Consider the following 18,801-nt stretch of genomic DNA (forward strand, 5'->3'; position numbering starts at 1 on the left):
AAGTTTTCCACTATCCCACAAGACAAATACAAAACTGATTTACCAATTTATAGCCTTCTAATCTTTAAAAAATAAGCATCTTTTATTCATAGCTATTTATTAATTTTCTATCCATGTTAATCTGATACTTCAAACTTCAAGAGCCCTTACTGTATTTCATTCAACAACCTTTGGTGTGGTACCTTATCAAGTACCTTTAAAGTCTGCATATATCACATTTACAGATTCCCCTGAATCTATTTTCTAGTTATAGTCTGAAATACTCCAAGATGTATAATAGAATTTTCTCTTTGTGAATCTAAGTGTCCTGCAACAACATATTTATATTAGTTTCTTGAACTATTGCAACAATTGATGTCAGACCTGCTGGTTTATAGTTAGTTACCCATTTCCCCTCGCTCCATATTCAAGTATTTTGGTATTACATTTGCTTCTAAAGTGTTCCAGAATCTATAGAATTTTGGAAGATTATCAATGATGAATCTGGTTTCCCAGCAGCTACAACTTTTAGAACCCTGGAAACAGGCTATCAGATCTAAAGAATTAGTCAATATTAACCTACATAATTTCTGGTATTTTCTCTTTACTTAATATTAATTACTTTAACTTCCTCACATTCATCAGACCTCATTTCTGAAATGGATAATGCAGTTTCTATACAAAAAAAGATTCGTTTAGTGCCTCAGCTATTTCTTTAATTCTCATTATAACTTCCTCTCTTCTCCCTCCAAGGGATCCATATCTATTTTTGTTATACTCTTCAGTTTTATATACTTAGGTGATTTATGTAATTAGTAATACATTACTTGCTAGTTTTCCTACATGTTCCATCTTCCCCTTTATCCACTAGAAATTAGTTATTAGTTATATGGCTCAGAATGTTGGACAATATCTAGTAACATGAGGAAACGAATTGAAGCAGCAGAGATGTGGTTTTTGAGCAGGATGCAAAGAATATCATGGACAATATCTTGGTATGAACATAGAATTCTCCAACTTCTGGTAACTCCCTCCCCCTCCCTTCCTATGTCACTCTGCCCCCTCCCCCAGGTGCCTATCACCTCCCTCATGGTTCCGCCTCCTTCTACTACCCATTGTGTTTTCCCCTATTCCTTCTTCACCTTTCCTGCCTATCACCTTCACGCTTCCCCTCCCCCACCCTACTATCTTTCCCCTTACTGGTTTTTCACCCGGAACCTACCAGCCTTCTCCTTCCCACCCTCCCCCCATCTTCTTTATAGGGCCTCTTCCCCTTCCCTCTTCAGTCCTGATGAAGGGTTCCGGCCCAAAACGTTGACTGATCGTTTCCACGGATGCTGCCCGATCTGCTGAGTTCCTCCAGCGTGTTGTGAATGTTGCTTTGACCCCAGCATCTGCAGATTATTTTATGTTTGCAGTCAAAAATCAAACTGGGCACGGCACATGACGATGATGATTACTTATCCATTGCTGGTTTCTAAAACTCTACACATCATTAGGCTTACCATTTTGCATGGTATAATTATAAACCGTTTAATCTAATATCATCACTATTAAACTTTTCATTAGCTACAGGGACCACTCTTCCCATTGAAGTTTTATTTCTCAGTGGAGTGTACATAATTTCATAATTGAGAAGTATATTGTATTTCTTGAAACATCTGCTGTTGTTTTTCTATTATGAAACATTTTAATATAATTTTCCAATTTACCCAATCCAATTAAACTCATATATATGTATATGACATTGTTATTATTCAAAATCTAGTTTCCAAAAGAACCATACTCCTCTAAATGGAATATAAAGTTCAATCATATTGTCATCATTCTCCCTGCAGAATGTCTTAGCATGAAATTATTAATTAAACCTATCTCATTGCACAAGACAAAGTCTAAAATAGTTTCTTGAAAATAATAAGAACTGTGGATGCTGAAATTCTAATAAATAAACAGAAAAAGCTAGAACTACTCAGAAGGGCAGGCAGCATCTGTGGAAAAAGAAGCTTTGATGGCTCTTAGTTCCCTAGTGCACTCTTCTAACTTCATCAACTGCAATTGCTTGAGATGCCACATCTGTTCTTTTAAAGATTAAAGATTAGCTTTATTTGTCATACAGTATGTACATCAGTGAAATGCATTGTTGGCGTCAAATCAAATTAGCGAAGATAGTGCCGGGTGGCCTACATGCATCTGGTGCCAATACAGCATGCACACAACTCACTAACCCTAACCAGTACATCATTGAAAATTGGGAGGAAACCAGAGCACCCGGAGGAATCCCACGTGGTCATGGGGAGAATATACAAACTCCTTACAAGCAGCAGCAAGAATTGAATCCTGATCAGTGATTGTTGGCACTGTAATAGCGTTCCACTAACCACTGTGCTACAGTGCCGCCCCACTTTTAGCTTCTTTTACCTTGCTCCTTCCCACCAAACAGGGACCCAAACTGTCTATTTGCTGAAGAGATTATTCACCTGCACTTCTTCCATTCTAATGTACTTCATTCCATGTTCACAATATGATCCTACTGATTGTGCCTCATATAGACCTATTTCATTATTGAATGTCGATGCTGAGATGTTGTCAAAGATAATGGCCAATCAGTTGGAGAATATTTTGGGTAAAATTATTTTTAAAGATCAAACAGGCTCTATAAAGGGTTGTTATTCTTTTTCAAATGTTCGGAGACTATTTAACGTTATATATTCGTCCTCTTTTAAAACTCCACAATGCGTCGTCTCTTTGGTTGCTGAAAAAGCATTCGGTCGAGTCGAATGGAAATATTTATTTAATGTTTTAGAGAAATTTGGCTTTGGTGTTAATTTTAATAATTGGATTAGAATGATATATAAAGCTCCTATTGCTACTGTTATTACTAATAACTGTAGGTCTCCTTTTTTTCAGCTTTCACGGGGGAACAAGACAAGGTTGTCCATTAAGTCCCTTGTTATTTAATTTAATATTAGAACCCCTTGCTATTGTTCTTCGTGAAGCTAAAAATATTTATGGGATTTTTGTCAATGAGACTATTCATAAGATTTCTCTTTACGCTGACGATTTATTGGTTTATATATCTAATCCTGAGGAATCTATTCCTGCCTTGCTAAAATTATTCAATGAATTTGGAGATTTTTCAGGATATAAATAAATTTTAGTAAAAGTGAATTGTTTCCTTTAAATGAATCTGTTTCTATATATGATAATACTCCTTTCAAAGTCACGGATTCTTTTAGATATTTAGGTGTTATAATCACTAAAAAATATGAGTATCTTTATAAAGCTAATTTTGTTCCCTTGGGAGACTCTATGAAGTATTTATTTAGTAGATGAATGGAGATTTACATTTTCACTTGTCGGTCTCATCAAAATGATGATTTTACCAAAATGTTTATATTTATTTCAGAATATCCCTTTTTTTTTGACTAAGAAGTTTTTTGATTGGATTGATTCTATTATTTTATCTTTTATTTGGAATAATAAAAGACCAAGAATTAGTAAATGTCACTTACAAAAGTTGAAAAAGGGTGGAGGTCTCGCTTTGCTTAATTTAAGAATGTATTACTGGGCTGTTAATGTGCGATAAATGTCCTTTTGGTTATATTGGATTGATAAGAATGATCGGCCAATTTGGGTAGACTTGGAATTGAAAGCTGTGAAACAGTTTTATTTAACCTCGTTATTGGGAGCTGCTTTACCTATTCCATTAGCTAAAGTTACTAATTTAAACTTATACCCTGTGATTCAGCATTCTTTACAAACTTGGCTCCAGTTCCGCAATTTTTTTGAATCTTAAAAAATTTAAACTTTGTAGTTTAATTTATCGAAATTACTGTACTTTTTTAAGCCTTCTTTGAGTGATCCAATTTTTTTACTTTGGAAAAATAAAGGTCTTAGTTCTTTTCTTGGATTTATTTAAAGAAGATAGACTGATGTCTTTTGACCAATTAGTTGATAAATATTCTCTTTCATACTCACACTTTTTACAATACCTTCAAGTTAGACATTACTTACAAAAATATTTAAGTAATTTTCCTTACATATTGGATGCTCACCTGTTAGATACTATTACGAGTATGAACCCGTCGATGAAGGATTCTATTGGAAGAATTTATAATTTACTATTACAATGGGATAAGCGTCCTTTATTTAAGATTAAACAAGATTGGGAAAAGGAACTCAATTTGACTTTTATGACGGAGGATTGGATGCGGATTCTGAAGCTGGTTAACTCTTCTTCAATCTGTACTAGTCATTCACTGATTCAATTTAAAATTATGCATCGCTACCATTTGACAAAGGAGAGACTGTCTAAAATATTCCCTAATGTTGATAGTTATTGTGATAGATGTAAAACTGAGACAGCTACACTGACACACGTTTTGGTCTTGTTCTATACTGGAACAGTTCTGGAAGTCAGTTTTTTCGACAATTTCTAAAGCACTTAAAATTAATTTACAACCTAACAAATTAACTGTGCTTTTTGGAATAATTCCTCAAAATACCTGTGGTATCTCTGTGTCTGACCAACATGTTATTGCATTTGTTACATTGATAGCTAGGAAGGCCATTTTGTTGAAGTGGAAGGATACATCAGCTCCCACTTTGTCACAATGGTTCTCTCAAGTGATGCTATGTCTTAGTTTGGAGAAAATTAGAAGTCGAACCTTTGAACCTATGTTTGATTTTGAGAAAAGATGGGGTTCATTTGCTCATTATTATCATTTGAGTTAATTGATAGATTTCCTCCACTTTTTCTTGCTTAGTAGGGTTTTTTTTTATCACTAAAATCTTTTCAATCTTTAAAATAATGTCTTTTTTCTTGAGACATTGTAAGTGTTGCTTACTTTGATGTACTCGTGTTAATTTTCGATAATAATAATAATAATAATAATAATAAAAAGATTTGAAAGAATATGGTGTCTTTTACACTGGAAAATGTACCACTCTGAAGAACACTTCTGTCAGCAGTTTCCAGTTGCCTATCACACTAATTCTCCATTCTTCTCCCATCCTGGCTTGTCTGTTTCACTGAAGTGCAACAGATGAATAGCACTTTGGTTTATCTCCACAGGTACTGTCTGATCTGCTGGAAACCTCCAGCATTCGCTCTTTGGCATCAGGTTGCAGTATCAGCTTTAATATGTACCTTTGCACACTAACAATCTTCATAAGTCTATTAATCAGTCCGGTTCATCAGCTATGGAATCATTTGGGTAATCAAGATCTCATCCTTTCGGAGATATTTCTTTTGATTTTTCACCCCATACTACACCATTTCTGCAAATTAACACTAATGCCTTTCAATGTTTCTGGTTCTAGTGAAGGGTCTTGAATCTGAAATGTTGGCTCTGTTTCTCTTTCCACAGATATGGCCTAATCTATCATTTTCTGTTTTTATCTAAAACACAGCAGTGACCAATTTTTCCATTCCTAATCCTAGATACTAATGGAAGTCATTTAACTAAAAGTAGGATGCGTTTGTGTACTACTGGAATGCATTCTGGGAGTTCAATCCTCAGTGGAGGAATGAAAATCTCTCTTAAAACAGAATTAAACAGGGTTAGAAACAGGTCTTAGTATATGAACTTGAAAAGTAAAATTGGCCATTTTTCAGGATTAATAAGCAATTGACTCAGGCAGCCCTTAAAAATTGACTGGATAAGAGACTGAAAGCAAAACATTTTTTTTAAATATCAGGAGTGCCCTTTTGAAGATGAATCCAAGACATATCTTGGAACAGAGAAGAAGTTTATTTTTTAATGTTTTCTCCCAAAGAGGGGTGGAGGGCAAGTAGGAGACCACCTCTTACTGACTCCAAATTGCAAGTTAGGAAATGTAGTAACACAAGGGATCTAATAAAACAGAAGAGGATAAAATTCGGGTAGAAAAGTGAAGTGGTTAAAACCATTTTGAAAACTGGTCAGCCGCTTAACTGTGTCTTTGCATTTGGAGCAATTCCCATTATCTGCATTTTAAATCCATGGAGTTCTCAAAGTCAAAATATCTCACTCAAGTGTACCCTCTAAAAACTTACAGGTGCTCATGTGCTCTATAAAATTTTACAAGTCAGCCACTCATGGGTACACTAGGAATAAATATTTTTTCTTAACCCTTTAAAACACAACATCATTGGATTTGTTGTGCTGCTCATAAGACACTCCTATTCATCTGGCAAAGAAAAAGGTTAATGTGGCACGGGTCTTAGAGTAACACACTTTACATAATGTTTTTTCAGCCAAATTCTGCTGCATTGGCAAGAAACATCAGCATTACTTAAGAATCCGATGCAAATAAAATTTTTATGGTCCCGTCATATCTCAAGCAGCTGTTTCACATTACTTTCAAAACTAAAATGTCAAAACAGAGCTATAGCACCATCCAGTGACAAGTAAGCGGTAGTTTGACATTCTCAATTTTGATGCGGTGTTTTACAGCATATTTGATACACCGATTTTTAGGATTAACAATGCTGCAGGTTTTTATATGAATGAAAATTTATTTTTTTTCTTCTTTTTCAGATTCTTTCAATGCATGACTCTTCTGATTATGTCATATAACTCCCTGACCTCAGATCATCTTTCCTTAATACTCCTAATTTTTACAGCACGAAAATAGGCCCTTCAGCCCAACTTATCCATGCCAATCATGTCTTTCTACAGTAGTCCCATTTTCCCACATTAGGCCCATTTTGTGTCTAAATACCTGTCCAAGTGTCTTTAAATCACTGTAATTGTATCTATTTCCACTACTTCCACTGGCAGTTCGTCCCATACAATCACTTACTCTGACTTAAAAAACACTCCCCAGATCTCTTTTAAATTTCTTCTCTCACTCTAAATCTTTGTCTCCTAATTTTAGACTCCCTCACCCTATGAAAAGTACTATCTACACCACTCTTAATTTTATAAACCTTCTTAAGTTCACTCCCCAGCCTCCTACATTCCTGTGACAATAATGGCAGCCTATCCAAACTCTCCTTATAAGTAAAGCCTCCATTCCAGCCAACACCTTGGAGAATATTTTCTGCATTATGCCTATTGATACCATATTATTTTCATAGTGTGGCAACTGGAACTGCATACAATACTCCAATTGCTATGTAACCAAAGTTTTATTGAGCTGCAACATGACATCCCAACTCTCATACTCAATGCCTAGGGTTATGAAAGCAGGCATGTTGAATATCTTCTTCAAAGCCATATGCATCTTTGTTGCCATTTTGAGTGAGTTATAGTGTTTCTCCTGTGCATCAATACTCCTAAAGTCCCTGCTATTTATATGTACTGTCGGTATTGACTTTGTGGGGGTGCTATGTCGGTGGTGGAATGCATGCCATCATTTGCAGGCTGACCCCAGCACATCTTTAGGTTGTGTTGGTTGTTAATGTAAACAACACATTTCACGTTATGATTCAATGTACATGTGATAAATAAATGAATCTGAATACGTAAATGTGTTCCCACACACGTCTGGATTAAATTCCATCTGTCATTGCTCCATCCAGCTTTCCAACTGATCTGTGCCAAACTATATGCTTTCACAATCTTCTTCACTACCTGCTACATCACCAATTTTTGTATCATCAGCAAACTTACAAATCAGTCCACCCACAATCCCATCAAAGTCATTTATATATCTGACAAACAACAACGGTCCCAGCATTAATGCCTGTCACAGACCTCCATTTAAGAAAACCCCTTGACCACTACCCTCTGTCTCTTATCACCAAGCCAATTTTGAATCCAGTTGTCAACAGATCTTGGATCCCATGTCCCTTAACATTGTTTCACAGCCCACCATGTGGGACTTTGCCAAAAGCTTTGCTGAAGTCCATGCAAACCATGTTTATTGTCCAGACTTCATCATTTTTCTTGATTGCCTCCTCAAAAAACAATCAGATTTGTGAGACATATTTTTCTGCACAAAACCATGCTGACTCCTAGTTAGTCCCTGCCTTTCCAAGTGAAAATAAATCTTGCCCCTTAGATTTGCTTCCAATAATTTCCCTGCTATTGATGTAATGCTCACTTGGTTTATTCCTATTGCCATTACTGAATAAGGGAACAAGATTAGCCAAGCTCCAGTCACCTTGCTAATCTTTAATGTCACTAATCCACACCACTTTAGACCAAATACTGTATAAACTACACTATTATGAATATATTAACATAAAGTAATTAAGACATCGTAATGGCCTCTTACCTGTTATATATTTTTTGTTATTACTTCTAAATCGGTCATCAACCAGGATCAGTGCTCCCCAGTCAGTCTTATGTCGGATACATCTGTATGAGTAAATAAAATTACATTCTGCAATTTTCATAATCCAGCTATGAACCATACTCAGGAACATCTTCAGTTTTAAAAATAAATAAAAATTTTGTGAATATTTATGATGGTAAATATCCCAAAGTAGTGAAGTTACACCACATACATTTAGATCATAAGACCATCTGGCCCATCAAGTCTGCTCCACCATTCAATCATGGCTGATCCTTTTTTTTAATATCCTCCTCAACCCCAGCTTTCGGCCTTCTCCCTGTAACCTTTGATGCCATGTCCAATCAAGAACCTATCAATCTCTGCCTTAAATACACGCAACGACTTGGCCTCCACAGCTGCATGTGGCAACAAATTCCACAAATTCACCAACCTTTGGCTAAAATTTATACTCCTTTATGGGGAGAAGACAAGGCATGAAAAACAAAAGGCATGCAACACACATAAAAGTTGCTGGTGAACACAGCAGGCCAGGCAGCATCTCTAGGAAGAGGTACAGTCATGCCATGGCATGAACACTGACTTCTCAAATTTCCGTTAATGCCCCACCTCCCCCTCGTACCCCATCCGTTATTTATTCATATACACACATTCTTTTTCTCTCTCTCCTTTTTCTCCCTGTGTCCTTCTCACTATACCCCTTGCCCATCCTCTGGGCTTCCCCCCCCCTTTCTTTCTCCCTAGGCCTCCTGTCTCATGATCCTCTCATATCCCTTTTGCCAATCAACTGTCCAGCTCTTGGCTCCATCCCTCCCCCTCCTGTCTTCTCCTATCATTTTGGATCTCCCCTCTCCCTCCCCATCTCAAATCTCTTACTAGCTCTTCTTTCAGTTAGTCCTAACGAAGGGTCTTGGCCCGAAATGTCGACTGTACCTCTTCCTAGAGATGCTGCCTGGCCTGCTGTGTTCACCAGCAACTCTTATGTGTGTTGCTTGAAATGCCAGCATCGGCAGATTTCCTCATGTTTGCGAAAAGTAATAGCATATTAGAGATCTGAGTAAGAGGCGATAATCATAAAATTGAGGAACCATAGAATAAGGTAATCGTACTGTAGAAAGGACATTTCATGTGGTTTATTGAATATTTCTAACAGGAGATAAGATATACTGTCTTTCTAGAAAATGGTAATTAATTACATAAGGAAACGGTAAAATGGAAAAATATACGTAATTACAGTTAATCTAACCCATCACAAATGGATGAAAAGGCATTTTTGACAGACGGCTCCTGAACTTTCTTACTGTGATATTGTTTGGAACTTTCCCTTGGAAGATGAACAAGACTTTGGCTAACAAACTGTGTTATGAGATCATTAACTGATGAATAATAAACAAACCCTACATTACATGGTAGGTTCAACAGAAATACAGGTGACTGCAGATGCCGGAATATGGGGCAAAAATAAGCTACTGGAGGAACTCAGTGTGTTAGGTAGCATTTGTAGATGGATATGACCAACCAACATTTTGGGCTGAGATCTTTCATCTGGTGTGAAGGGTCTCAACCCAAAAAGTTGACTGTCCATTTCCTTCCATAGATACTATCTAATCTGCTGAGTACTTCCAACAGGATTCATGGAAGAAGCTTCAATGAAGCTTTGCACAGGAAAACACACTTTTTGAGAGACCAGTCACTCCCTATAGAAGAGCTCCCATTTGCCCAATAAGACCAAAGCATTTATTACTGTTACAACTTTGCTGAAATGTATTAAGATACATATAGAGGATAAAAAAGCAGAACAGATATTTCTACATGGTATGATTAGGAATGCTTGAAATGTAACAAATTTAACTAAAATAAAAGCTAAATACTTTTTGTGGCTAAGGCACTTAAGCACTTAAGGAAATATTCTCAAAGATATTACAAGGTGAATTTATTAAAAGTTCCAATTCAATAATAATTTATTAATATTTTGTCCTTTTCATTCACTATTAATGCCAAAATTTCAAGAAGTATTTCATTGGATGATTTCATAACACACAAGCTCATAAAATGTAGAAAACAAGCTGATTTGAAAGCCTGCTAACAGCGTTAATATTTCATGGGTACTCTCAATAATCAAAATAAACAGCAATGCAAAGCACCATTAAAAAAAATCACCTTTGGAGCTTACAACCAAAAGTGATTTATTGAAAAGTATTCAATCAGATGAACACTGTAGTTTGAGGGATTTCAGACTGGAAGATTTAAGTATCCAGCATATTGATTCTAGTTTTTGTGAATCAATTTGTAAATTACACAAGCATCTGAGTAATTCAGCAACTCCAAAAATTTAGCTTTTTGGTGTGTTTGTTCAAAAGATCTCTATTCAAATGTTAGACATATTGAGATTCACACCCTGAACAATCAAAAGCCGCTCCCACTAGTACCCATAACGTGCGATCCTATTTCCGGTAAGATGGCAGCGCGCTCCGATGCAGCAGCTTCACAGAGTCACCCAAAGGCATTATTCTCTTTTTCAACATTTTCTTTTTATGATCACAAGACCATGATAAACATTAAGGGCTTAAAGTACTTCAGATCTACTCTATCAGGCTGTTGCTTGTTGACGGAGAAACTGAAGGAGCTGGACTTCATGCAGGGCATGATGATACCTGCAACAGAGAGGCAGCGATACGTGAAGAAGGCGTGCGGTCTAACAGCGAGTGATTGTCTTAATCACTTTTCTTGTAAATACATGACCTTGTTGGACGTTGGAATGTTGCAAGTCCAGTTCACTGAGTTATTGGCGAACAGTGGACATGGAAGGCAGGGGAACTGTGTGGCCACAGTTGCAGCGAGAACTAGCACTCAAGCCGTGGTATTACATGTTTGCAGACATGCAGGGGAGGTGTTGAAGTCGGTGAGGCGCAGTATCCATGTTGGAGATGGTGCTGTCCCCCAGTATGCACAAGTCAGAAGACAAACTGTATTGTGTTTGATTGCAGACTGCTGCACCATTCGTGAATTCAGGGACTTGGACTATATATTTTTTGTGTAACTGCATTTTACTGCTATCTTATATGTGCTACATGTGCCTTGTGCATTTGGTACTGTGTTTTGCACCTTGGCCCCAAAGTAACGCTGTTTCATTTGGCTGTATTCATAGGTGTTCATGTATGGCTGAATGACAATTAAACTTGAATTTGAAATTTAAAAGATAAGGACCAAGTGCATGTAAATTTGTCTATATCATACTTCCTCAATATTTACTGCATCCCCTTACATCTGCAAGAGAATGTCCTATCACAAAGCATTTCTGCAAGAATTATGCAGACCTCAATTAAGACCTGCATCTTCATTCTCAAGGTTCTACAAAGTTCAGAATCAGGTTTATTATCCCTAACATATACTGTTAAATGTGTTGTTTTGTGGTAGCAGTCCAGTGAAAGACATAAAACTACTATAAGTTACAAAATAAATAAATACCAGAAAAGGTGAATAATGAGTAAGTGTTCATGGACCATTCAGAAATCTGATGGCAGAGGGGAAGAAGCTGTAGGTAAAACATTGAGTGTGGGTTTTTAGGCTCCCATACCTCCTCCTTGACTTCAACGTCACCTCTCCTCCCCAAAGATCATTTGCTCCTCCCCTAAATACCGGCAAATTGGAGATCTAACCATGAGCTCTTACCTTCCAAGGGCTTGATTCAATGCTCGAAATGCCTGAATCTCATACCACTGACTACCAGGAAGCAGACCACGTGTTCTTGAATGCTGGTCGTTATATTTCCGCTTTAATTCCACCTGAAGGGGAACAATGGACCCAGTTCATTATGTGTTAAAAGTGTTAAATTGTGTAATAGAATAATAATTCACGTTGTAGAACACAACAATAAAAAAAAATCCTACCAAAGACACTCAGCAGGCTAAGCACCACATGTTGAGATGACAAATTAGTCAACATTCCACCAAACATTTAAGTAATTTAGATTCTCTTGGTGTCTGTGCTTATCCAGATACACTCTCCATTCTTCCCCCTTTCTCTGCAACTTAAAACGTGCTTGCTTTTTCATGTTTCCAGTTGGACGAGAGGCCATTAACCTGAAAGGTTAACTGCTTCTCTTCACACAAGTGCTACCTGACTTACTGAGAATTGCTAACATTTCCTGTGATTATTGCCACTATAGAACCCTTCCAGAAAACCAATCGGGAATTGTGTTTCTTGGACACATGCTACCCAATGTGATGGGTGCCACGGAGCGTTTCCATTTAACTTGCATATTTCCAAAGGCATTTTTGCTAATCAAAATGTTTGTAAGAAATATTTTTACAAATCAAATATCTTAATAATAATCTGCGCTTACACAGCACCTTTGAATTTATAAGAGGCCCAAAGTACTTTACAAAGACACAGTGAGAATTGGGCACTGAGCCAAAGCAGCAGAAACCTGACAGATGTAAGTTTGAAAAAAATCTAAAAGGAGGCTAGGGAATGAGGCAAACGTGATTGGGTATAAACAAAAAGAAGAAGAAAGCCCTTAACTCTGAGTGGAGTCATCGGGGCGCCGTCATGACGGTGTTTTTTTTTAGCAGGCTTTCTTATTTTTACGAGGCCGAATTGCTAGCTCGACCCTCAACCCAGCACAGATGGAAAGCGTGCAAGGGTGCCGGCTGGATTCAAACTCGGGAGCCTTTGCTACGAAGTCCGGCACTGAACAAAAAGACACGAGAAAAATGTTGCAAACAATCCAGTTCAGTTTTTGACAACTTCCAAGGAGGAAGTTCGAAATGCAGAATGATCTTGGTCTTCCTATTGTAACAAATTTCTGTTTATCCAGAATTAATGTGTTAGAAGCAGTTGACAATTTACATACATTCAAGAAATACAATAGTGAGGTCAATGTCATCATTAACATGTAGAAATAGATGGAATGCTTTTGGATCATGTCCCTGACGGGCAAAATTTAGAAATAGAGGGAACCAAATGAGTTTACAGAGATGACGGGTGCCACGGTAGCGCAGCAGTTACGGTGATGCTATTATAGCTTGGGAGTCAGAGTTTAATTCTGGTGCAGTCTTTAAGGAGTTTGTACATCCAGTCTCCTTCCACAGTCCAAGGATGGTTAATTAGGTTAGTAGGTTAATTGGTCATTTTAAATTGTCCTGTGATTAGGCTAGGGTTAGTTAGGTGGGTTGGTGGGCGGTGCAACTTGTTAGGCTGTAAGAGCCTGTTCCACACGGTATCCCTAAATAAATAAATAAATAGAAATGATAGTATGGACACAAGAGGAGAAACCATTGCTTGCAATTCTCTAGTTAAAAGATACAGGTGGTCCCAGAATTATGCAAGATTCCTTTACTCACAATTTTCCATAAACTGATTTCACCATAAATAATAATCATTCACATCCTGTAGTTACCTATATTGTACCACTCTGCATACACTTGCATTTCATTTAATATTCACCTTAACACTACCAACAATTAATTTAATGGAATATATACAGCAATAATGTATACCATGAAATATTTTATTATCAACTTGAAAACTGCTCTTAAATGTAAAGTCTAATTTCTGTAAGTCAGAACATTTGTAACCCACAGAGATCCTGTAGTTGGCAAACTCAAAAAGTAATCATCAGGGAACAGTAGTAAACTTTGCAATAGTTACCATGGTAGTATTACAAGTATTTAAATCACACATATTAGGTGTAAATAACATTCATGTATTAGAGTATATGAATGCATATAATAAAAACATTCAATGTAATAAAATGAAAAAATTGCAGTTTTTAGCTTGACTTTCTAAATAATAATGTCCTTAAATGTTTATTATTATAGCTGCACAATGTAATATTATCCACTTTGGCTCTTTGTTCATTTCTGCACATCAAATAATTAAATTTGAACACACATGTTCTTTTGGCATCCTTTAGATCTTCATTAAACTATTAACGTCATTATACAAAGAACAGACATTTTTCATCATAAACCAAAAAAGTAAACCTGATTGCAAGAGTTTACACATTACATAAACTTCAAATCTAATAACAAAAAAAAAGGCAATTCACATTTGTTGAAAAGAAAATCAATTGGATTTAAAAGTTCTCTCACTCCTCAGTGTTGACATAAAAAAAGAGTTGCAATATCAGGCAGCTGAACCTCAAACATGACTGCATATCACAGTCAATGGGTACAATGTAGGCACAGCAATTAAATTATTGGACCAGTAATTCAGGGGCTTTGGTTAACTATCCAAAGAATTGATTTCAAATCATATCCAGGGCAGATTAGAATTTAAATAATTTGAAATTTGGGGAAATAAACAATAATTTATTATATTTTATTTATTTAGAGAAAAGTGCAGAACAGGCCCTTGCAGCCCAACAAGCCACATTGTCCAGCAACCCACCTATTTTAACCTGAGCCTAATCAGAATCAGAATCAGATTTAATAACATTGGCATATGTCGTGAAATTTGTTAACTTAGTGACAGCAGTATAATGCAATTCACAATAATATAAAAAAAGTAAATCAATTACAGTATGTATATTAAACAGTTAAATTAAAAATAGTGTAAAACAGAAATAATAAAAGTAGCACATCAAAATGCTGGAGGAACTCAGCAGGCCAGGCAGCATCTATGGAAAAAAGTAAACAGCTGCCGTTACGGGCCAAGACCCTTCATCAGAACTAGAGAGAAAAAAGGATGAGAAGTCAGAGTAAGAAGGTGGGGGGAGGGATAGAAGAAATATAAGGCTGTAGGTGACAGGTGAAACTGAAAGGGGGAGGGATAAAGTAAAGAGCTGGAAAGTTGATTGGTGAAAGAGAAAAAGGGCTGGAGAAGGGGGATAGAAGAGGACAAAAGGCCATAGAAGAAAGGAAAGGGGGAGGACCACCAGAGGGAGCTGATAGCCAGATGGGAACTTCCGACCAATGAGAGGTTGAAAATGTCCTTGAATACATCCGCCAGTTGGTTGGCACAAGTTCTCAGAGCCTTACCAGGTACTCCATTGGCACCTGCCACCTTGCAAGGGTTTACCCTCCTAAAAGACAGCCTGACATTGACCTCTGAGATAGAGATCACAGGACAATTTACAATGACCAGATAACCTACTAACTGGTACAGCTTTGTAACGTGGGAGGAAACCAGAGCACTGAGGAAACCCACGTCTTCATGGGGAGGACATGCAAACTCCTTTTAGATATGTTGGAATTGAATTCTGAGTTCCAATGCCCCAAACTGTAAAAGCATTGCGCTAACCACTGTGCTACCATGACAATAATAACGAAAACTACTAGGTACTTGTAAAAACTTGCCTAATTCACTAAGGGACTTGAGATAAGGAAATCATTACCTTTTCTGATCTAAATGTGGATCCAGTTCGAATGTTTAAATATTCCCTGAAAAGCCCCAACAAACCTCAAGGACGGTCTCTCAAGGGATAAGTAGGGGCAGGCAATAAATGTTAGCCTTGCCAGTGATGCCCAAACCCGAAAGAATGGAAGAATGGAAGAATAAAAATATGGATATATGCATTGATATTTTAAAATACTATTTCCTTCCCTTGTAAGCTATTCTACATGCAATGGATTTCTTAACATTTAACCAAGGAATTATATAGTGAGATTTTCTCATGTTTGTAATTATATAATCTTAATGCTTAAAAGGATTAAAGGGACAATAAACTGCAGGGATTGTTTCTCGTCCTGCACTGCCTCATTACTGTTGAAGTGTTTCAACCAATTACTATTTCTTTGCATATATCACAATGACCACAGTTTTAATTTTAATAAATAAGATTGCAAGTATATAACACCAGGCTAGTTGGTAAAAGAGAAATGTAAGCAGGAATATAAAAAGTCATCAGCAATATTTACTCATTACAATTGCTGAGGAAAATAAAGGGTCAAGGCAAGATAACTTAATACTGAAATAAGCCAGCAGAGTACTCTGATGATAGAAATAAAATCAGAGTTCCTAGATACAGCAAATTAATCAAATAAGAACATCACTATTGAAAAATAACAACTTTTATTTTTTTACAAATAGCTATCTCAATATTTTAAGCAACCAGCTTGTGTGGAACTACCGTGACCATCATTGAACCATTAAGTCAGAATAAACTCTCATCCATCACTTCATTTTGTCACATACCCCGTGACGGGTTAAAGAACCAGCAGAAATGGAAAACATCTTGGAGTCCAGCATTGCTATTAACTAATGGTATTTATTAGTAACTACGCAACACAGTAATATAAATGCAGATAAATCAAACAGATTAGCAATAATTATATATAAGTAAGTTTATCAGTAAGTGTGGAAATATATATGAAAACTAAGCTTCTTCAAGTCTAGGGGTAAATAGATAGTCTTACGATAATGAGTAAAGTTCAGTTCAGTTTGTGGTATTGAGTTGAGTAGTGATGGAGAGAGAGAGAGAGGGAGAGATTTGAGTCTTCAGGTGAGCTCACACCATCGGTCTTCCCGTTGTCCTCCGAAATCCTTTAGAAGTCACCGTTCTTCTGTGGTGGAGCTATCAACCCAGGTAAGGGTTGGGCACACAAATAATTCCCCACCAGTCACACCCTCTTCACATTGCAAGAGCCACTGATCAATCTGCCTGATCGATCCTCCAAAAACCCACTTTTTCTGTGGGCACAACAAAGCTCATTCAGTGTCCAATATTATGTGTCCGAGGTCTATCAACTGACCTTCTATTTTATCTCCCTGTACTGAGTACCAACTGTCATTCAAACAGCTCCTCCCTTCGCTGTCTGTAAGAACGTACAAGCAGGCGATGTCCTTGGGAAAGTATAAACAAACTCTGAGCGGTCTTCGTCTGTCTGTCTGTCTCTCTCTCTCTGTCTCTTAAAAACAAGATGTCGGTGTTAAATAACTCTCTCTCTCTTTTCTCAAAAGCACAGTTCATAGAGGTGATTCAGGACCCCGTCACAATTTAAATATGTTTTATGTATTAACATTTAAGTTTATGTTTCAATAAGTACTTCAGCAATAAACAAAATTATTGTGCATGCTTACTACTATGTTATTATCAATTTTGGCAAAGATTATTTAAAAGTTGCTACCATTTACCAGGTTGGCTCATTAGCATGACTTTTCCCCGGTTTTATGATTATCCAACTTATTCTCTGTCAACTCCCATCAACTCCCCCAAATTCTCCTACACTAGAGGTAATTTACAGCAGCCAAAGGACCTACTAGCATGTCTTTGTGATGTGGGGTAAAAAAACTAGAGCAACTGCAGGAAACTCACATGGTCATAAGCACCAAACATACAGCAACCAAGATCAAGATTGAACTTGGGTCATTAGAGTTTTGAAGCACCACGATTTTCAGCTCGGACACTTCAGGTTCACAGCTGTTGGTTACACCCTGTGCACAAATTAAGGCCTCACTTTACTGCAAATGATTCAAGTTCAAAAACTTAATTTGCAATGGTCCTTAAGAATAAATTAAGTATTGAAACTAGCACGCAGAGGTACATGAAATGAATATATTGGACTTCACTGGACACACAGTGTGAAATAAAATGGTGCCGAATTAAACAGGTACTTTGCAACCACTGATCAAACCATACGAATATTCCCGCCAATGTAGGTAACTTTAAAGGCTGCTTCAAGATGATGATCAATATCAAAATGATTTACTCAGAGTAAGTAGCGAGCAACATGATGGGATACAAAATCAGGTGATGACTACTTAACTTAAGTCTATATACTAGATTTAATGTAGGCTTCTATACTCAATATATTCTTGCGTATTCTACGCTAGATTTGAACAGAAGAGGAGCGTCCCGCTCCCTCCGGATGAACCGGACCTGGTGGCATAGAGATTCATCATCACTGAGGAGGACGTTAGAAGGGCCTTCCTGAAGATAAATCCAAGGAAGGCGACGGGCCCAGATGGTGTCCCGGGACGGGTTCTCCGGGCCTGTGCAAGCGAGCTAGCTGGAGTGTTTGCTGACATCTTCAACTGCTCCTTGCTTCAGTCTAAGATCCCCTCCTGTTTTGAGAAGGCAACGATAATCCAGGTGCCAAAGAACAGCAAGGTGGCATGCCTGAATGACTATCAACCTGTGGCTCTGACATCAATTTCTATGAAGTGCTTCGAGAGATTGGTTATGGCACACATCAACCACAGCCTATCAGTCAACCTCGACGCTCTGCAATTCGCCTACCAGAGCAACAGGTCAACGGCAGATGCTATCTCTCCGGCCCTACATTCTTCCTTAGAACACCAGGAGAATAAAGACTCATACGTAAGGCTCCTTTTCATTGACTACAGCTCTGCCTTTAATACCATCATGCCAAATAAACTGATTCCTAAGCTTCGGAACCTGGGCCTTAGCACTCAGATCTGCAGCTGGATCTTCAGCTTCCTCATAGACAGGACCCAGGCTGTAAAAATAGGGGACAAACTCTCCTCTACAATCACTCTGAGCACCGGTACTCCACAAGGCTATGTACTCAGCCCCCTGCTGTACTCACTGTATACCCATGACTGTGTAGCCAAGTTTCCATCAAACTCAATATAGAAGTTTGCTGATGACACAACAATTGTAGGCCGTATCACGGGTAATGATGAGTTTGAGTA

The 18,801-nt window shown here is 37.4% G+C and overlaps 1 protein-coding gene across 1 annotated transcript in view; it reads right to left on the bottom strand.

The window, feature by feature from the left end:
• The window catches only part of brip1 (BRCA1 interacting helicase 1), a 312,184-nt gene that overhangs the window by 18,025 nt on the left and 275,358 nt on the right, over window positions 1-18,801 (bottom strand). The window contains exons 17-18 of the mRNA XM_063031229.1: window positions 11,875-11,987; window positions 8,185-8,267 (exon numbers count right to left, since the gene is read on the bottom strand). Coding sequence (XP_062887299.1) covers window positions 8,185-8,267; window positions 11,875-11,987 — 196 coding nt within the window. The remainder of the gene's footprint in view (window positions 1-8,184; window positions 8,268-11,874; window positions 11,988-18,801) is intronic.

Source organism: Mobula hypostoma, chromosome 23 (assembly GCF_963921235.1).
Source record: "Mobula hypostoma chromosome 23, sMobHyp1.1, whole genome shotgun sequence".
In the NCBI taxonomy this organism is placed as follows: Eukaryota; Metazoa; Chordata; class Chondrichthyes; order Myliobatiformes; family Myliobatidae; genus Mobula; species Mobula hypostoma.